This window comes from Mercenaria mercenaria, chromosome 7 (assembly GCF_021730395.1).
Source record: "Mercenaria mercenaria strain notata chromosome 7, MADL_Memer_1, whole genome shotgun sequence".
Classification (NCBI taxonomy): Eukaryota; Metazoa; Mollusca; class Bivalvia; order Venerida; family Veneridae; genus Mercenaria; species Mercenaria mercenaria.
In genome coordinates, this window is record NC_069367.1 from 54,627,787 (window position 1) to 54,648,034 (window position 20,248).

Consider the following 20,248-nt stretch of genomic DNA (forward strand, 5'->3'; position numbering starts at 1 on the left):
AAGAAGGCAAAATGCATAAAAAACATGTAGTTTGACTTTAATCCACATTAATTAAATATCTATCATTAAAAATGTGTAGCTGCTTACAAAGAAACCAAGTACAATGCAATTATTTTTAAAATATCCAAATTTTCATTTCCAAAACTTATGACAGTTTCATTCCAAGGTCATTGCCAATTCTCCTAACCTAATTTCATCGAAGGGGAAAATTTCCATGCTTGAATGACATAAGCGACCCAAATAACACAAGTGGCACGATGATATAGGAAAATGGCAGCCATGACTTAGGTTACACACATGGTGGAAACATCTTGAGATTTCACAATGACTGTTTAGGATATCCAAACAAAAAAGTTTGCATGATAAAGATAAAAGGTTTATCTTCAATATCATATATACATTTTTGAATGTATTTTGCCTAATTTTGGGATTTAAATGGGTGAATACATAGGGGGCACGAAGATACAGGAAAAGGGCATACATTTACTACACAGACAGCATAACAAAACCAAGTAAGAATCTAAACTGACCCATCTCGAATTCGAGATGCTAGACTTACTCACAGCGTATTTTGAACCTATAATTAACTTGCGTATCTCTTAAGACTAAAGACTTACTCAAGCATATTTTGAAGCTATATTCAACTCTGTGTATATTTTAAGATCCTAGACTTACTCTGAGCATATTTTTGAAGCTATATTTAACTTAGTGAATAATTTATCTTAGATGCTACTCTACATGGATTTTAAGACACTATACTTACTCTGAGCATATTTTTGAAGCTATACACATCTCTATCCCCATTTTGAGCATCTTCTTTTCTTTTACACATAAGTATAGCCTTCTCGTACAAGAATATATGTCTATGCATTGGTTTAAAGCGTATATCGCGTATTTTCTCATGTTTGTGCTCTGTGCTACAGTTGAAGCTGCCCTGCATCAACAGCTTGCCTAGGTCTGCTAGGTTGCCCTGAAACAAATAAACAGGCGAAAAGTAATATTAGGTAACTAACTATCAAGTTTAGTACAAGTTAAGTTCTCTATAGGTCTGTATAGCTTACCTGCTGTCCATGCAGTAGACTACAAAAGAAGGGTCATAAGTTTGAGGCCCCCTTGCTCCAAATTTATTCACTGACAGTTTCTACCATTTTACATGATAAATAAAACAAGGGGAAGCTTCTGGAATCAGAAAGTCTTCTGTAAAAACTATATAAGCCACGCCATGAGAAAACCAACATAGTGGGTTTGCAACCAGCATGGATTCAGACCAGCCTGCGCATCCGTACAGTTAGGTCAGGATCCATGCTGTTCGCTAACAGTTTCTCTAATTCCAATAGGCTTTAAAAGCGAACAGCATGGATCCTGACCAGACTCTGCGGATGCGCAGGCTGGTCTGGATTGATGCTGTTCGAAAACCCACTATGTTGGTTTTCTCATGGCATGGCTCATATTGTTTTTCTCTTCCAAATCTTAAATAAACATTCATCTGGAGTAGTTGCCTGTACAGATGGTAACTTTGAATAACTTTAGATACACTTACATATTCATGCTAAATATTGAATATGTTTATCATTTGAAAGAACTGCAATGCTTCTGTGAAACACAAAACATGGATTTTGTATAAAAGTGATATTTACATACAGATATACAATAAAATCTGTAAAAAGATCCCTTGGAAGCATAGAATGCAACCAAAACTGAATAATAGCAGACTCGGTTTGTTTGAGTCTGTTCATGAGAGGTAATAAAATGTGCAACACCTCTCATGCCACGTAGCACCGGCTTAAGCGGAACTCTATTACACATCTATTGAATGGACTCCATGATTCCAAAGGACCAATAGCCAACTGTATACCAAAAGTCAGTTTATAGTCAATTACACCAAAAACCAGTTAAACAAAATGCTTGAAAAGATATTTGAGATTTCATGTTTTCATTTCTTAAAACTCCTTGAACATTTGAAGTTATCATGAATATTAACAACTGTGAACTCATTTAATTGGCATGACATTGTATGGCTTTGGTCAAAACTGCTACTTTGTGGGAATACATGTATAAATTTCATCGATTGCAACTTTTGAACATTAAACAGTTAGGAATATTACTTCTTCACTGGGACTAAATCAAATACAAAATTTAGTCCTTCATGAATATGAAAATGAATATTGACCTTTAGCCTGCTGGCAGCAAGTGATTCTGCCTTTGCTACCAGTGCAGACCAAGATCAGCCTGCACATCCATGCAGTCTGATCATGGTCTGCACTGTTCGCTATTCAGTCAGTAAATTTTCAGTAAACACCCCTTTAAATGATAATGCCCAAATAAAATGACGGACCAGTCCATTATAGAAATTTAGCAGGGTAAAGGTCAATAACGTACTGTATAGTATGTTCATACTTACAGGAAACCCAACGATGGAGACTTCATACATGCTGTTGTTAACAATTCTGACAACTTCTAGCATTGTGTTCAACGATTCTTCTAGTTGTTGCTGACACACCTTATCATCTTTTGTATACTTTAACATCTCCTGATCATAAAGTAGTCTTGTTAATAAAGATCATAGTTTGGTGAAAAAATTCACTCTACTGTAAACAGTTTAAAATGGTAAGGATATCTAAAGAATCTAAATGCAAATGAATGCATATTCCAAACTACAGAAACAGAAAATACAACATATTGGTACATATCCGTTTAATACAAATAATATGTAGAAATTAAATTTTTACAAATACAAGTTTTATGAGGTTCGTGTTAAAAAACTTGTTTCTTATCATATCTATTTTCTGGCCATAATTACACTGACACTTCCAATCATGTGATATGAGCTTTAATTCTGGACTTAAGTTTTGTTTGTTTGTTTGTTTTGGGTTTAACGCCGTTTTTCAACAGTATTTCAGTCATGTAACGGCGGGCAGTTAACCTAACCAGTGTTCCTGGATTCTGTACCAGTACAAACCTGTTCTCCGCAAGTAACTGCCAACTTCCCCACATGAATTATCAGAGGTGGAGGACTAATGATTTCAGACACAATGTCGTTTATCAAATAGTCACGGAGAACATACGCCCCGCCCGAGGATCAAACTCGCGACCTTGGATCCGTAGACCAACGCTCTTCCCAACTGAGCTAAGCGGGCGGGCTTTAAGTTTTGTGGTCAGTCACAAAAATCAAACATTTCACTGCTTGCTTTGTTCTGGCTAAAGTTATATTTGAGCCCAATTTTTAAACCCCTTTTTAAAACCTTGGGGTTCTGTATCCGAGACATAAAACCTGGACTCAGAGACCAGTTTTAAAATGCAAGTTTTCATTGGTCAAAGTGAGTTCATAATCAACCAATCAATGCTGGAATTGTAAGACTAGTCTAAAAAACTCTGTTTTAAAACCTTAGGTCCCAGAAAATAGAGATAATACTTCAAAAATGTTTCCCCAAGTTAATCCCCATACATACCTTTAACAAAAGTTGGTATTTGGTGATCCTCTGTACAGGTTTAAGTAAAAAAGCTCCTAGTGGCAGTTTGTGGCCTAGTTTCCTCTGGCACTCCTTGAAGAAAGGATTGCTGTCCCCTATCCGGGTCCTTAATTCTTCAGATCGTGGCTTGTTTTGACAATATATACTGTACATTTGAAACTCATCTTTCTGTAAAATCACAGGAAATTATGTAAAAAATATGAATGGCTTGAATCAGTTCCTTTAATAAAGATTGTAAAAACTTACTTCGGGTAAATAAGACTTCACTGGATGGTTAAACAATGTATTCAATCAAAATATTCTTCACTTTATTACATACATGGATGACTAGAATTTTAATACCCTTCTGAAAATGGCTTCATGCTCACAATAGTAAGCCAGCATTAAAAACAGCTTATCAACATTTATAAAAGACATAAACAAATCAATGTTTACATGTTTACATCATTTCAGCTCAATAGATTCTATATGCTGGGATACAATTTTATGACTCATGTCTACAGCTTTAAATGCAGTCTGTTTCAGAAAAGAACGGCGGTTTTGTATTGAACTATGTGAGACAAGCCTAATGTGTATGCATTTTTCGTTACTTAAAAGTTTACAGGAGAACATGTCACATATAAACAAAAGCAACCAATCAACCGCTGTGACCTAAGATACTGCTCTAACTTTAATCAAGAATTAAAATGCACTTGGTTTGCTGGTGTAAATATCTGTGTGTATGTGCGTGTGTGTGTTTGTTTTTTCAGGTTTAGTGTCTTTTTCAACAATTTTTCAGTCATATAAATGACAATGTTTACTTGTAGCAGTGCAGGTAATATTATGCTCAACTTTATAGTGCTGCCTTAATGGAATATCACATGCCTTAAACATGTGTCATGATACCCCACCCAGTCACATTACACTGACACCGGGCTGACCAGTCCTAGTACTATTCTCTTAATGCTGAGCACCAAACGAGGAAGCTACAAGTACCATTTTTCACATCTTTGGTATGAAGTGGCCAGGGAGCTAACCAATGACCTCTTGCACTCAAAGTGAGCACTCTATAACTTGGCTACAGAGGTAGTTAAAATCTCTGTAGTATTTTTTACTTACCCTACTGACAAAACATTTTCCTAGTTTTGTAGGACAGTCTGCACAACTTTGTAAGTCTTTGAGGAACACACTGAAAAATAATCATTTTTCTTTATCATGCAAAACTCTTACATCATTTTAGTACTTCTTACAAAATACTTATCTGTTAAATTCAAGTAGTTGAATTCTTACATTTCATCAGTATATATTTGATAACATAATGTCCAATGATGACACATGTTAAATCCATAACAATTCAGGAAAACTCGGTAACTATAAAACTGCACAAACTTTACCAAAATAATTTTCATTATAACATTTTATTTTTGTTTAATGGCCACATCTATTAACAGTGACAACAATTTGATTTGTTTGCTAAACATTTGGAATTCTGGAGTAATAGGGGCTTTCTTTCAGTGTACCAAAGCAATGAACACACTCCAACTGAACAGCCAAAAAACATGACCAGTGAAGCTAACAATAATCTTAACCAAGAACTTACTCATGGTGAAATTTGTATATTTGATCAAGGTTTGCAAACAAGATATCTTTTTTAGAGCTTAGCTCTTCTGGTATTAAATGTTGCATAGTTCGGTTATCCATCTCGCAGTAATACCCCTGAAAATACAAAATGTTCCAATAAATACACATACCATATAATGGAATGTAGGACACAATCTTGCTTGTTTAAAATGATGAATGTGCACAACACCCCTCTCCCTCTTTAGTTGTTAAATTGAAACTTTAGTTTTCTATTGATATATAGATATCATTTAATCAAATTAATATGAATCTTCATTTTAAATTGAATAGTCATAAAATTATGAACTAAAAAAATTAAAAGGTATTTTGTAAGCCTTGGCAAAAGTTGGCAGAGGATATGTTGTGCAGGGGGATTTGTTTACATTCCATTGGAATCATTGAAGGAAAGTTATAAAAATTTTAGCGTGCTTACTTAACATCAATTGAACTTTCCAAACAGTACCAAATTTTAACACATTATTTTCCTTTTTAACAAAATGTCAAATTCCACTCACGCTGGTATTCAAACAAGCAACCTTAAATTTATCAATTTTTACAATACTTAAGTATAGATTTTTATATTTCTTTTCATTATTAAGCTGTTTTTAATCTCAATTTTCTTCATCCCAATGGGATTAGAAATTTAATTACAAAAAATATTGGAAATATATTTAAAAGACTACAAAAAGATTTCATCTAATCTTTCTACAACTTTGTCACTAACAAAAAGGTTTTCCCTACAATAATGAGTTCAGAAAAAGGTCTGCCCTACCCTAAGTATATCATGCAGCTGCTGTACATAGGTCTTCTCTGTCTCTATCAACTCATTTAACACATGTCTGAAATACATCAATATGGACACAATATCAAGGTTCGGTCTCATGTAAATTTTCTGGTAAAAGAAATCAGCCCTTATTCAAAATGCCATGTAAGTCAACAACTGAAGAATCTCTATCTACATCGTATAATCCTCAAAGTGAGCTGGAAAAATGCTGACTAGATTCATCACATGATATCAACAGAGACGTATTTCAATTTTAGAAAACCAGATTACTTTGACTTAACTTGAGCAGTTAAAAGTATATTAAACAAAGTTACAGGTGTAGTTTTAAAATGCTCTGTTAAATCGTACCTCTCCTTTACACAAACAAAATATTTACATACTGTCTTTTTTCCTGTAAACTTTCAAGCATTTGTTCCGAGACACAACTTGATCCAGAGGTAGTGGATGTGGAGGCGAGAGAGTTACGCGCCCCGTCCATACTGTCTGCGGTTGACATACTGCTGCAGGTGCTTGTTGATCCATAATGTGTGGAGCGGGGCTGAAGGTGAGGCTGGGGTGGCCCTATATCTACCCGTATCTATTCACAATGACAAACAATCGGTTTTAATGTTACATTCAAAAGTTAACTAAGAACAGTTATTGATGAAAAAAGAAAGTTTTGTCAAATACCCAAAACAAAGCAACTGACAGAATTAATGATTAAAATGACTGGCATAAAATAGAAAATATAAAGAAATACATCACAATAGTTAGGGAAGCACTGACTACAGCAGTACGTCAGCAATATTTATTTTATTTATTTATTTTCGTCAAATTTATTACAGCCTGTTTAAAGGTTTTTCTCAAAATAAACCCAATACTGGCATCTTTATACAAAGAAATTACCGTTAGTGAACTTTATAGGGTTCAAACCTCTAGGTTCAAATAAACATGTATCTAAAGTTCTAATTAGATAATTTTTCGTTACATAATCTTAGTTGTGAAAACTGCCATGTTGTTAGATAGAGAAAATGATAACAATCCATACCCTTGCAGATTTTTCTACAGAGGGGGCTGGAGCTGTCTTCTTGGTTGTATCTTTACTATCCTTCCGATGCCTGTCCCTGTGACCACCCTGCTTCTTACGCAGGTCATACTCTGGTACTGTTGTCTGACCTCTTGAAGATGCCGTGACCAGGTCAGGCTGAGCAGGGTGATGCACTGGCTGGGCTCGAGCCTGGGACTGCAGGTCAGCTTTCCTCTTACTACACATTGTCTGAACATCCTCAATCTTTTTTAATGTTTTTTGAACAGTTGCCTGGAAACCAAAATAATCATTATGAAAACTTCCAAAATCTGTTTACATGGCCAATATATTTCAAATCCTAGATCTAATTATTTTCTTAATTTTCATAAAAATGTGAACATTTCATCTCAAGTAAATAATCTTTATTCATATTTTGAATGTAATCCTAGTCTCAAGCTAGTAGTTCATCCTTTTATTTGAAGAAGTGCATTTCTTCAAACTGAACCCAGAGGTTGTGTTTTAATTTATGACTAGATATCTGTAACTTGTAGGACTCCTTTAAGTATATATATATATACCTTAAGTTATATTGATAGTGTAAATGTCTTCCTGGAAGCAGAGATTCTTATTTGATTAAAAAGATATCCTGTGTTGAAAAACTCCCTTTGAAGTATTTAGTATTATGTATAATATCTTGATGTAAATTAAACTGTTCATTAACAGTACTAACCCGTGTATCTGAAGTGATCACACTGTCAAAGAGTTGTCTGAACTCTTTAGGATTGTTCAGTTTTAGATCTTTGGAAGTAGCAACAAATTTATCTATATCATCGATTGCTTTACGGATACTCTCAGGGGTGTTACATCCCTCCATCTGACTTGTCAGCATATCCATACCGCTAGAACACCACTTACTCGCCTGAAATACGATAATCAGTCATTAAATATTTAATTATTTATTCAGTTTTTAAAAAAGCGTAAAATCGATAACAAGCATGAAATGAGATATCAGTCTGGATAAAACCATATCATATTAATGGAATATCCTAATTTACACACTGCAGACTGAAACATTAACAACAGTTCAAGTTTTAACATTACTTAGACTTTGCTGAGAACAGATGACGAATGTTTCACTGAAAATAATACAGTTAGCGGCAAATTTGAGTTTACCCTCCAACGTGTTTGAGGATAACATCTCAATGATGAATATAGCCCGGTGAATTGAGGTAGAGCTATGGACTCAAAACCCAAAGCTAAAACCCAGTGACATCAGACTCAGAATGCATTCTCCATAAGCCCTTACTTAGGTGCAACTACTGGTCTGGTGTCCAGGTGTACTCCTAACTTGTAAGATCTTGTTCTACAACCCATAAACTAAACTCTTCAATAAAAGAGCTTTCTTAGTTTTCTTACAAACCAGCTAAAACTTCATATTTCACAAGGTAATACCTTTTCAATTCTCTCTTGCAGCTCATGTGACTTGTTTAATATTTCTCGCCGTCTTCTCAGAAGCTGTCGATATTGTTCGCACATTCTCTGTAACTCTATACACTTTGGTCTTATACTATCAACAGCATAATGGTCGTCCATGATGTATTGGTCACCGTCTGCTCGCATCTTATCCCCTTGCTCTATCTCTTGCTGTAAGAAGACAAGAATTTATAGGCATCACAGTCAACAAAAGTTTCATCTGTCATAACAAGAGCACCGCCTTGCGGGTGCTGACGCTCATCTGATTTTTTTTGTGTAATAGAAATATTGTCCTACCCATGATTTTCTAAGTCTAAAAAGGGCCATCATTCTTGCAAAAAGCAGGATAGAGTTATGTTTCTTGATGTACAGTGTCCACTTATGATGGTGAAAAACTGTTGCAAGTTTTAAAGCAATAGCTTTGATAGTTTATGAGAAAAGTTGACTTAAACATAATACTCAACCAAGAAAATGATTTTCTAAGTCTAAAAGGGGCAATAATTATTGCAAAAATCAGGATGGAGTTACGCTGCTTGCTGTACAGGGTCAGCTTATGATGGTGAACAAGTGTTGCAAGTTTCAAAGCAATAGCTTTGATAGTTTAAGAGAAAAAGTTGACCTAAACATAAAACTTAACCAAGAAATCTGATATTTTCTAAGTCCAAAAGGGGCCATAAATCTTGCAAAAAGCAGGATGGAGTTATGTTTCTTGCTGTACAGGGTCAACTTATGATGGTGAACAAGTGTTGCAAGTTTTAAAGCAATAGCTTTGATAGTTTAGGATAAAAGCTGACCTAAACATAAAACTTAACCAAGAAAACTGATTTTCTAAGTCCAAAAGGGGCAATAAATCTTGCAAAAAGCAAGATGGAGTTATGTTTCTTGCTGTACAGGGTCAGCTTATGATGGTGAACAAGTATTCCAAGTTTCAAAGCAATAGCTTTGACAGTTTGGGAGAAAAGTTGACCTAAACATAAAACTTAACCAAGAAATCTGATATTTTCTAAGTACAAAAGGGGCCATAAATCTTGCAAAAAGCAAGATGGAGTTATGTTTCTTGCTATACAGGGTCAGCTTATGATGGTGAACAAGTATTACAAGTTTCAAAGCAATAGCTTTGATAGTTTAGGAGAAAAGCTGACCTAAACATAAAACTTAACCAGGCAACGCCGACGCAGACGCCGACGCCGACAACCGCTCAATGATGACAATAACTCATCATTTTTTTTCAAAAAATCAGATGAGCTAATAAATGAGTCTGATTGGCTGCTATTCTTTTAAAGGCTGAAGTAACCAGTTTAAAGAGGTACATTGCACCAGCTGTCTAAAAGACACTTCTTAAATTACCAGTATATGCATCTGTACATTCTTTTCTAGGTATTGTCCATTTAGCAAGAATATGCCCAAGAGATCAACACTTTGAAGAAATACTGTGAAATCATTAATATTCGTGGGGGACTAATTTTCATGGATTTCGTGGTCAAGTCAATCCACGAAATTTAATCCCAACGAAAAAATAAAATTCCCATTCATTTTATATTAGAAGTTTGAAATCCACAAATTGATATCCCCACGAAATTGCCGTTTTGACCAAAACCACGAAATTTCATGCCCATGAAATTTAATGATTTTATATTACTTAATTTGCTTAATCAAGTTTTCATTGACAATTAAACTTCTGAAAGAAAACTAAGACGCTGTTCTTGGGCCAGGCTATGTGTTAAAGCCCTTTCTAAGGCAGCTTCCACATTTATAACTTTTCTACATCAGTTCAAAGTTTCACACTCTCTCTATGGTTCTGTACATTTTCACTTTTTTTTATGTAAAGCATAAAGTCAACCCTATGCTAAAGACCACCTACAGGCATCTACTATAAAACCTGCTTACAAAGTCCGCTATTTTCTCTTCCCATTTAACCATATACATGTATAGTGTAATTCACCTGTATTGAGAGATCACCTGTCAACAAAAACTACTTTTTTATTTGCCAAAGGTATCTTTATACACAAATTTGACTACATTTCATTAAAATTACTAGGGCTACTTAAACTGACTTCTTTTTCTATAGCAGTATACATTTTCATTGTTTTTTCTAATTTCATTATAATTGTAACTGTTTATATTTTTACTATGGTAGTCAACAAAATCTACAAGGACCAACTATTTTACCTAAAATATCCAAAGCCATTGTCATATTATAATGTCCATCACAAAAATAGTACCAGTACACAAAATAGTCCATTTACTTTCCAGTTTAAATGAACATTCAACTTGACTACAGCACGTCTTTGACCTTGCGTGAAATGTCACAGTGTATTGTGTTTTCCGGTAGCCTGAATTATTCTTATTTAAATCATTAAGATTTTTTTAAATTCCATTAGTCATTAATCAAAATCCAATCTATATTACATGTATTAATGATTCATTATCATTAAGACAGGTGGATTAGACATGCTTTGTTACAATTTAAGCTGCTAGTCTCCAGGTGTATAAGAAACCTCAATGAATATTATTAAATTGAACTCTCATGGATAACTGGATAAAGAGGTGTCTTGCCTATTTTATAGATCACAATATGTGTTTTCCTTAAATATATTCTCCTACCTCACATTATTTCAACCATTTAGATATAGATTAATTTACTGAATTGATAAAGGGAGATAAAACTGTAGAATTGCTGTTGTCACATGACTTGAAGTATTCGCAGTTCCAAAGCTTGCAAAGGAGCAGAGGTATCGAGAAATTTGAAAAAAAAAACAAGAGCACCGCCTTGCGGGTGCTGACGCTCATCTGATTTTTTTTGTATAATAGAAATATTGTCCTACCCATGATTTTCTAAGTCTAAAAAGGGCCATCATTCTTGCAAAAAGCAGGATAGAGTTATGTTTCTTGATGTACAGTGTCCACTTATGATTGTGAAAAACTGTTGCAAGTTTTAAAGCAATAGCTTTGATAGTTTATGAGAAAAGTTGCCTTAAACATAATACTCAACCAAGAAAATGATTTTCTAAGTCCAAAAGGGGCAATAATTATTGCAAAAAGCAGGATGGAGTTATGTTGCTTGCTGTACAGGGTCAGCTTATGATGGTGAACAAGTGTTGCAAGTTTCAAAGCAATAGCTTTGATAGTTTAAGAGAAAAAGTTGACCTAAACATAAAACTTAACCAAGAAATCTGATATTTTCTAAGTCCAAAAGGGGCCATAAATCTTGCAAAAAGCAGGATGGAGTTATGTTTCTTGCTGTACAGGGTCAGCTTATGATGGTGAACAAGTGTTGCAAGTTTTAAAGCAATAGCTTTGATAGTTTAGGATAAAAGCTGACCTAAACATAAAACTTAACCAAGAAAACTGATTTTCTAAGTCCAAAAAGGGCAATAATTCTTGCAAAAAGCAAGATGGAGTTATGTTTCTTGATGTACAGGGTCTGCTTATGATGGTGAACAAGTATTCCAAGTTTCAAAGCAATAGCTTTGATAGTTTAGGAGAAAAGTTGACCTAAACATAAAACTTAACCAAGAAATCTGATATTTTCTAAGTACAAAAGGGGCCATAAATCTTGCAAAAAGCAAGATGGAGTTATGTTTCTTGCTATACAGGGTCAGCTTATGATGGTGAACAAGTCTTCCAAGTTTCAAAGCAATAGCTTTGATAGTTTAGGAGAAAAGCTGACCTAAACATAAAACTTAACCAGGCAACGCCGACGCCGACGCCGACAACCGCTGAAGTGATGACAATAACTCATCATTTTTTTTCAAAAAATCAGATGAGCTAAAAAGACAACTTTTACAATGTATTTGATAAGGTCTTAACTTCTATAATTTTATGCAGAATAAAAAATCCATATTAATATAGTAATAACACTGTTAAGTACAGCTGTCAGTTGCACCAGTCAGTGTTCTACTGATATTTCAGATATGAAATGAAGAATTAGAATTCAATGAACAATCAACTATACATTTACCAAACAAACCAGCATTCCATTCATTGTGTGACTGGGTGCCACCAAAATGTTCTACCCATTTATTTGTTTGTTTATCTATCATTACTAGCCGTTGATGTAACCTCTGACAGCTGTCACCCAGTGGTCAGTGACATACATAACTGCCTTGGTATTGTTCACTGCTACGTTAGTTAGTTTGTTTGTTTGTTTTGGGTTTAACACTGTTTTTCAACAGTATTTCAGTCTTGTAACGACGGGCAGTTAACCTAACCAAAGTTCCTGGACTTTGTACCAGTACAAACCTGTTCTCCACAAGTAAATGGCAACTTCCCAACATGAATCAAAGGTGGAGAAGGAATGATTTCAGACACAATGTCTTTTATCAAATAGTCACGGAGAACATATGCCTCCCTTGGAGATCAAACTCATGACCCTGCAATCCGTAGATCTGTGCTCTCCCTATTGAGCTAAGTGGGCAGGCTGCTAAGTAAGACCGATCCCACTTTTTCTATTTATGTTGAGATTTTGTCTAAGTAGAGATCACAGCTTTAAAGTGAAAGTTATTTAAAACGTAAAAGGGCCATAACTCTAATCTTATTCACTGAACTGAAACTTCATCAACATATGCATGAGCTCACATACAGATCTATAAAATACAACAGATCTGAAATATCCATGGAACATAGGTCTTGCCAACCTTACAGGGAAAAACAAGGTTATCTGGGTAGGAGATCACCCCCTTTACTTTTGTCATTTTTTGTGTAACCTCTGATGTACCATGGTTCATCATTCGGATGCTTGGATATTTAACCACAAGGGTTAATGCTCTGCTTCAATTCTTGCAAATCTGAACTCCGATCCCATGCTAGGACCTTCATTTTTTGATAAACATACTAGATTAGGGAAACACGTAACAGAAATTGAAAAGGATAGAATTTTATTATGAAAAATCCCAAGTGCCTGGGGCGGAATTTGAACCCGGGTCGCTTGGGTGAAAGTCCAATGCTCTAACCACTGAGCCAGAGTCGCCTCCCTGACGCAGTTGTCAGAGATTGGTTTAACTTACAAGCTATGCATAAGCGGCCATAAACTCATCATTTATGATGACGTGTAAGCCATTTTGGTATATAAAGTGCCATTTTCGGCATGGGATAAAGTCCAGATCCCAGACGAGCCCCCATCTTATGACTTAAGAGCATAACAGAAATTGAAGAGACAGAATTTTATTATGAAAAATCCCGCGTGCCTGAGGCGGGATTCGAACCCGCGTTGCACAGGTGAAAGTCCAATGCTCTAACCACTGAGCCAAAGAGTCGACTCCCTGACGCAGTTGTCAGAGATTGGTTTTAACTTACAAGCTATTCGTAAGTGACCATAACAAAACACAGTCAAAGTTCACTTTTTATATTAGTTTACTTATTCTTGATGTGATTTATAATAAATGAACTAGAAAGGCGTGAATGACTTCTGCTGCAGGCACACTAACAAACAACACAACATAACAAATCTTCAGTAATGACGTGATGAGTAACGACAGTTTTTTGTTGTTTTTCTGTCTGTCTTTACTGTTAAATAATTATGATACATTATTTTTGTTTTAATTCACCCTACAGTAACATAACAGTAAGTTACAACTAAACAGAATGTTTCATTCCACTTTCTTAAACCATTTAACTCAGTAGGTGAGGCACTTTAGTCCAATTTATTTAAGACAGAAGACAGTATACTGAAATCATCAGTCACCCTATTTCTTGCAGACAGCAAGATGTAAAGAGATGAATCCAGAAATAAGTAACTACCAAGAAGAGTGTTCCACAGCAAGTCAATATTTTTACAGAATCCAGGAAAAGTAACTATCAAGGAAAAATGTTCAGTTACCCATTAAAAAGCATCTCTTTTCAATATGATCACAGAAATCTAGTTAACTCTTTTAAAGGGAGGTAACTGAAAATATATGAAATTTCAATAAAACTGTCTTATATAACAATCAAAAAATATTTAATCTGCCTACTGTATACATCAGCCTGAATTACCTTTATAGACTTCATATTCTAACATGTAAAATTTTACATTATGTAAAACACACAAGGTTATGGAGAGCAAATTGTTACATCAATGAACCCAAAATATGTAAAAAATGAATCCGATCAAATTTAAGTTTTTTACAATTCCCTGTAGACGAAATTGTTCCAACATTTTTTGTAAAATAAATATGAATTACAACAAATATAAATCTCAGTTCATACCACATGGAGGCATAGCATTCTGATTCCTAATTCAGTGTTTCAGGTTCAAATCCCTACGAGAGGTGCAAAATTCTAACACAATTTCCACACCAGTACTGCTATGAATTTTCTGTTAAATCCCATTTAACATAAACATGTTTAAATAAATACAGGTACATGTATAAGTTATTACCTTTCATATTTAGTTCTATATCCATATATAAACTACACATGAACTGTTTTATCAATATAAACCTTCCCACTACCGATTATTCAAATACAGTATATTAATCACAACATCATTAACTGATTTCGCTATACGATTTCGCTATATTCAATCCATTAAGTATATAAGGTACTATAAAATTCACAAATCACCAAAATCGAATCACATTTTTACCCTTTTATACTTTAAAAATGAGAGATAATATCAGATTTTTGCACACAAAGAAACTGTTCAATATTCACATTATTGCCTGAATCACTTCACTATATACTACTTCCGATCTCAGGTACGTACTTCAGACACCTTGATAGATTAAAATGGTTAAAACGTCTATATTTTTGTCGTTCATTGTTAGGTACGCTTTCGACTCGGCCGAGTAAATTTTCAACAATCCTTTTTATCAACAGGTAACAAAACAGTTTGCTCTTTTTGGTGGTTGACAGAATATATCAAAGTACTTGAACCATCATGATGTACCACAGACAGAATATTGTGACATTTAAAACTCACAAGTTAAAACTTCTTACAGCCACAGTGACACATGGGTAAAAAAAATCAAAACTTAAATAGAATATAGTAAACTTTGAAGTTAATTCATAATTTTGTTTAATATGCAGCTACTGTTAGTCAGGAAGGGCCATGCTCTTCTGGCTCACAATATACAAATTTTAAAGGGTTTAATTGTTTAAGTTAATTTTCAACATATTTTTCAGACTATATAATGTTTTTAAACACAATCTAAAACTCGTGTATCTGCATCATTTATCAAACCTAAATTCTCTATTTCCAAAAAACGTGTGCACGCACTTGGACTAGAATTATTCAGTTGTTAGAGAGAATCTTCTTGAAAAAGGGAAATTGTCGAACCTTTGAACTTTTGAAAGGAGATAATCTTAAACACTATTTTATCATACCATGCACCTGTCCTTAAACATGATCTTGTATATAATTTAAATTTGAGCAATAATTCATCTACACTGTACTCTCTCTATTAAGGACAACTCCTACAAACAATAATGAGCCGCGCCATGAGAAAACCAACATAGTGCGTTTGCAACCAGCATGGATCCAGACCAGCCTGCGCATCTGTGACAGTCTGGTCAGGAACCATGCTGTTCGCTGATGGTTTCTCTAATTGCAATAGGCTTTGAAAGCAAATAGCATGGATCCTGACCAGACTGCATGGATGAGCAGGCTGGTCAGGATCCATGCTGGTTGCAAACGCACTCTGTTGGTTTTCTCATGGTGCAGCTCGGATTACCTACTTGGAAAAGCAGATATATGTATGTTCTTTTACATTAAATTCTTTGTAAAGTAACCTAAACTCTCTACAAAAACAACCTGAGACTGTATAACAAACAAATAGTAATCCTCAATTGTGTACACTTAAGACAGGTTGCACTGTAAATGGACTATAATAATTGTTTTTGTTGGGCTTAATGTTGACGTTGTCACAATTATGTCATATTGCACTTTCCAGCTTTTGAAACTCAAGCCCCTGTGGGCATTATTTCATCATAGACAGGCACCTGGGTAGAACTATAGACTTCCAGTGATTTGAAGTCAGCAACGTTAACAACTCAACCACTGCAGCCCCTGCACTATAAATTGAGTATTATAATTATGCCAATTTAGGACAGACTGATATAGTTTTTGTTGGGTCTAAAGATATAAAGCACCAGCAATCCCTAAACTATCCACTTCATCAAGACAACTTTGTTGTTCAATAAATATACACATTTCAATTCAGATCAATAAAATGTAAAAGGCTTAGAAATTCAATGAAACTTTCTTACTTAAAATAGAGCATAATTACCTTTTTAACGACAAATTTCAACATTTTGATCGATGATAGCTGTTACCTTGCTGTTGTCAACAAATTTACAAGGTTGCTTCCTCTTCAAAATTTAATGATTTTCATTGCAATCATTCACAATTAAATTTTAAACATTTCCATATAACGTTTTTTTTAAACCATTTTCTTAAAACTGAAAGCACTCCATTTATATTACAGTAATGTATCTGTAAATAGGTATAGAATAATTTCACTACATTATTCCTTTAGACCAGAATTAAACTTAAGCACAACAACACAGGCAATAATTAATAATTCCCATTTATAATGTCATTTAAATTGCCTTTGAAAACAAATTAAAGGTGCCCCATTCACCTTATAAAATCAATTTAACACATAGAGAACACAAAAAATACTTTCTGATTCAAATATATATCATCTTTTCACAATACTGTTTTAATGGAAAAAAAAAACAGTATCAGACTGTCTTCTAAAAAGAACTGAATCTGTGCATTTGAAGCTCAAATTTTTAAATCCAGAATGACACAATTCCAACTTTAATATTAACTAAAATTCACACATGTCAAATTGTCTTTTTATTCTTCACTGTAACTCCAATGTTCAACAACTACCCCAGATCCTAAATAAAGCACATCCTGTCTTCTTGTTTGAAGACCCATCTATCATACTTGCTGCTAAATACACAAGGGTTATCTCCAAGCAAACATTCTTGCTAATTCTGCAACATTTTTGACAAATACTAAAAAGTTGCATGAAGTTCAAACTGATTTAATGCACTAAATCTGCAGATTAAAAATAAAACTGACAGGTGAACATGAGTCAAATTTCAAAATCTGCAGATTAAAAAAAAATCAGTTTCACCAGGTAAATTTCAACCTTATTTTTTTTGCTTTATCTGCAGATTTTTAAAAAAATCAAAAGTTTGCACATGGGATAAAGTTCAAACTGGTGTCAGAAATGGTATAAAAAATTCTGGGTTAAAGCATTCAATAGTTTATGATCAGAATGACAAGCACAGGTATTGAAGCTGTCAATTCATTAGTCCCTGTTTCACACCTGAGGGGACAAGCCTCTGTCACATTTCCGGTTTAATTTATTTCTTTTCATTTTTCAAATTGTTAAAATTATTCAATTTAAATTTTGTGAAAGAAAAAGAGTATTTATCATTCAACATGTTTTTTGCTATCATATGATAAATAGAAGCTACCCAAAGTAGAACAAAAAAGTTATCATAAAATTACAATAAAATTTTGTAAATTTGTCTGATTAAATTTGGTCTTCAAAGACAAAGAAGTTGCCACATTTCAATATATTGTATCATCATAGTCTGAATTTATTACTTAGAGTTATGCCACTCATATTTCTGTAAAAAAATTTACTGTGCATTGTGATTCTCGGTATCTGTATATCAAAGATAATAAATCAAAGTCTTGAAGGTAAGGAAGAAAAGGGTTCAATTTAAGATTGTTTTGTCTGTTAAGTAAGTTTCACTGTCAAAACACTGAAGATTCAATCAAAATATGTTTTGTATCCATGGCTATTTAATCTTGGACAAAAACTAGAATGTTACACCTGCAGGACATAATGTTCTGTGATGTGTGATTTGCAGAGTTCCTCATCTGCGAAATATTTCTCAACAAAGAAAACTTTGGGTATATTCCATACCTTATAATGTCTATGACTGTCTCAAGAGTGTGTGTTTCACATAATGTGTGATTTTTCATGAGCAACTGTAACCTAGCAACATACCAAGAAACATTGGGCAGCATCAAAGCTTCAGATAAAACAACCACTAAAAACTCCTACATAGAATTTGCAAAGAGAAACCAACCATATGGGACGTGTAAGCACAAAGAAGCATTTACCTTAAGCCTGCTGGTGGCAAGTGACTTTACCCTTGCGACAAGTGCAGACCAAAACCAGCCTGCACGGTTCACTATTCAATGAACACCCTAGTCCATTTTAGAAATTTAGCAATATGAAAGTTAATATCAAGGATTAGGTCTTCATAGCACTGCACAATATCATGTGCTCATACACTGAACTATGAAATAACTGTTATAAAAGTATAATATATCTTCATTATTTTTTTCACTTTCAATGTCTTCTAAGGTGTCAGCATTTTCAGGAAGATGCTGAGGAATCTCACGTTCAATTATTTTGCGGAGAATTTCAAACTTACATAGTTCATGTACTATGGTCCTCCCTACTGTTAAAACTACAACTTAAGGTTCTTGACATCATAATATGTTTTCTGGCAAAATTCGTATAAATGGGTTAGTAGTACACAAACAAATAACGTGAGTGCTGCAGGCACCCTGAGTTGTACAATCTCAATGTTGAAATGTGGTTACATATGACCACTTGCCAAGGGGTAGGCATTACATGTGTGACATGTGAGGCTATTACAACACGTTTATCACTTAATTAACAACCTAATTTCACTAATTTTGATACTACGCATCATATAGGTTTATATTCTTAAGAGAACAAACAAAACAATTATTTTCATGTAAATAAATTACGATAAAGTACAGCAGATAATCAATGGTTAGCACATCATTAGTCCAAATCCTTACATTAAATTATCACCTTCCTTTCTTTCAGTTTGATACTGGATGGACCATCAGAAGGGGTAACTAGAGTCACAGACTGGGACTTAGTTGCATCATGTGCAAGCACCATCCAGCTACTAAGAATTTACATAGATTTTTGAAATCTTGTCCCAGTGACTATATGAATGACTTCATACATTTTTTGTGTAGAAAACAAATTTATAACTTTGTTGCTGAATATAATGGCAACCATGCAAGATGTTCATTTTTAAGCACATTATGGCACAATAATTTGCTTTAAAAGTTATCATAATTAAGTACCTTTCTTGAAAATTCCTTCATACTTTTATATGTTTTTTTTTTTTTAATATATAAATGAACCTCCTTAAATATCTCCAAAAATTTTAAACTGTATCTTACAAAACAACTTGTTTACATACTTCTGGTTACACACTGGACAAAGAGTAAGGATAGTAACACAAGAAAGCTACATAATATGGACAGTACTTGGCACCTAGAAATATGTCATGCATTCAGAACATTTCTGTACATCCATTAGTACTAAAAGGTTCTACAGGCTGTAGCTATGTGCAACTGTAACATATATTTTTACAAGGTAATGTATGTCAACATACAATGTCAGTGTTATATATGTGATGTATGGTGTGTGAATGTATGTCCATTACATACAGAGAGGTTATATGTTTGACGAATGGTATAAAAGAAATAAATGACCTTGTCAAAATAAATATGAAGTGTTTTTATAGAACAAAACCTATATTAGACAGCATGCCTCCACTTTCATGTCCATTATGAGGTTGGACATGATATATCTTTAAATGTACACTCAAGAAATTTAAGGTTTAGGAGTGGATCATCAAAACACAGAAATATTTGATAAACGAACAACATCTTTACCAATATCTTACCTGACCATTACATGTTCTGCCGTACTGTCCCGTACGACGAATACCTAAAATATTCTGAAAAAGTTGTCCCCCTTTGAAAATGAATGCCATTTGTAAAGAAATAAAAATAAACATGTTCCACCTAGTTGTGAAATTTCAACACTTGTACATTATTGCAAATGCATCAAAACGAACATAATTGTAACAGTTCTTTGAAAGTGGTGTGTTTTTAAAGGCGTTTAACTG

General features: G+C 34.1%; 1 protein-coding gene across 4 annotated transcripts in view; it reads right to left on the minus strand.

The window, feature by feature from the left end:
- Positions 1 to 730: 730 nt before the first annotated feature.
- The window catches only part of LOC123554135 (guanine nucleotide exchange factor DBS-like), a 95,770-nt gene continuing 76,252 nt past the window's right edge, over positions 731 to 20,248 (minus strand). For all 4 annotated transcript variants that reach the window (XM_053548419.1, XM_053548420.1, XM_053548417.1 and 1 more), the window contains 10 exons: positions 8,312 to 8,503; positions 7,590 to 7,778; positions 6,881 to 7,150; positions 6,234 to 6,430; positions 5,842 to 5,908; positions 5,050 to 5,165; positions 4,569 to 4,638; positions 3,450 to 3,638; positions 2,402 to 2,530; positions 731 to 970 (listed from right to left, as the gene is read on the minus strand). In XM_053548419.1, the coding sequence (XP_053404394.1) occupies positions 746 to 970; positions 2,402 to 2,530; positions 3,450 to 3,638; positions 4,569 to 4,638; positions 5,050 to 5,165; positions 5,842 to 5,908; positions 6,234 to 6,430; positions 6,881 to 7,150; positions 7,590 to 7,778; positions 8,312 to 8,503 (1,644 nt within the window). In that variant the 3' untranslated portion in view covers positions 731 to 745. The remainder of the gene's footprint in view (positions 971 to 2,401; positions 2,531 to 3,449; positions 3,639 to 4,568; positions 4,639 to 5,049; positions 5,166 to 5,841; positions 5,909 to 6,233; positions 6,431 to 6,880; positions 7,151 to 7,589; positions 7,779 to 8,311; positions 8,504 to 20,248) is intronic.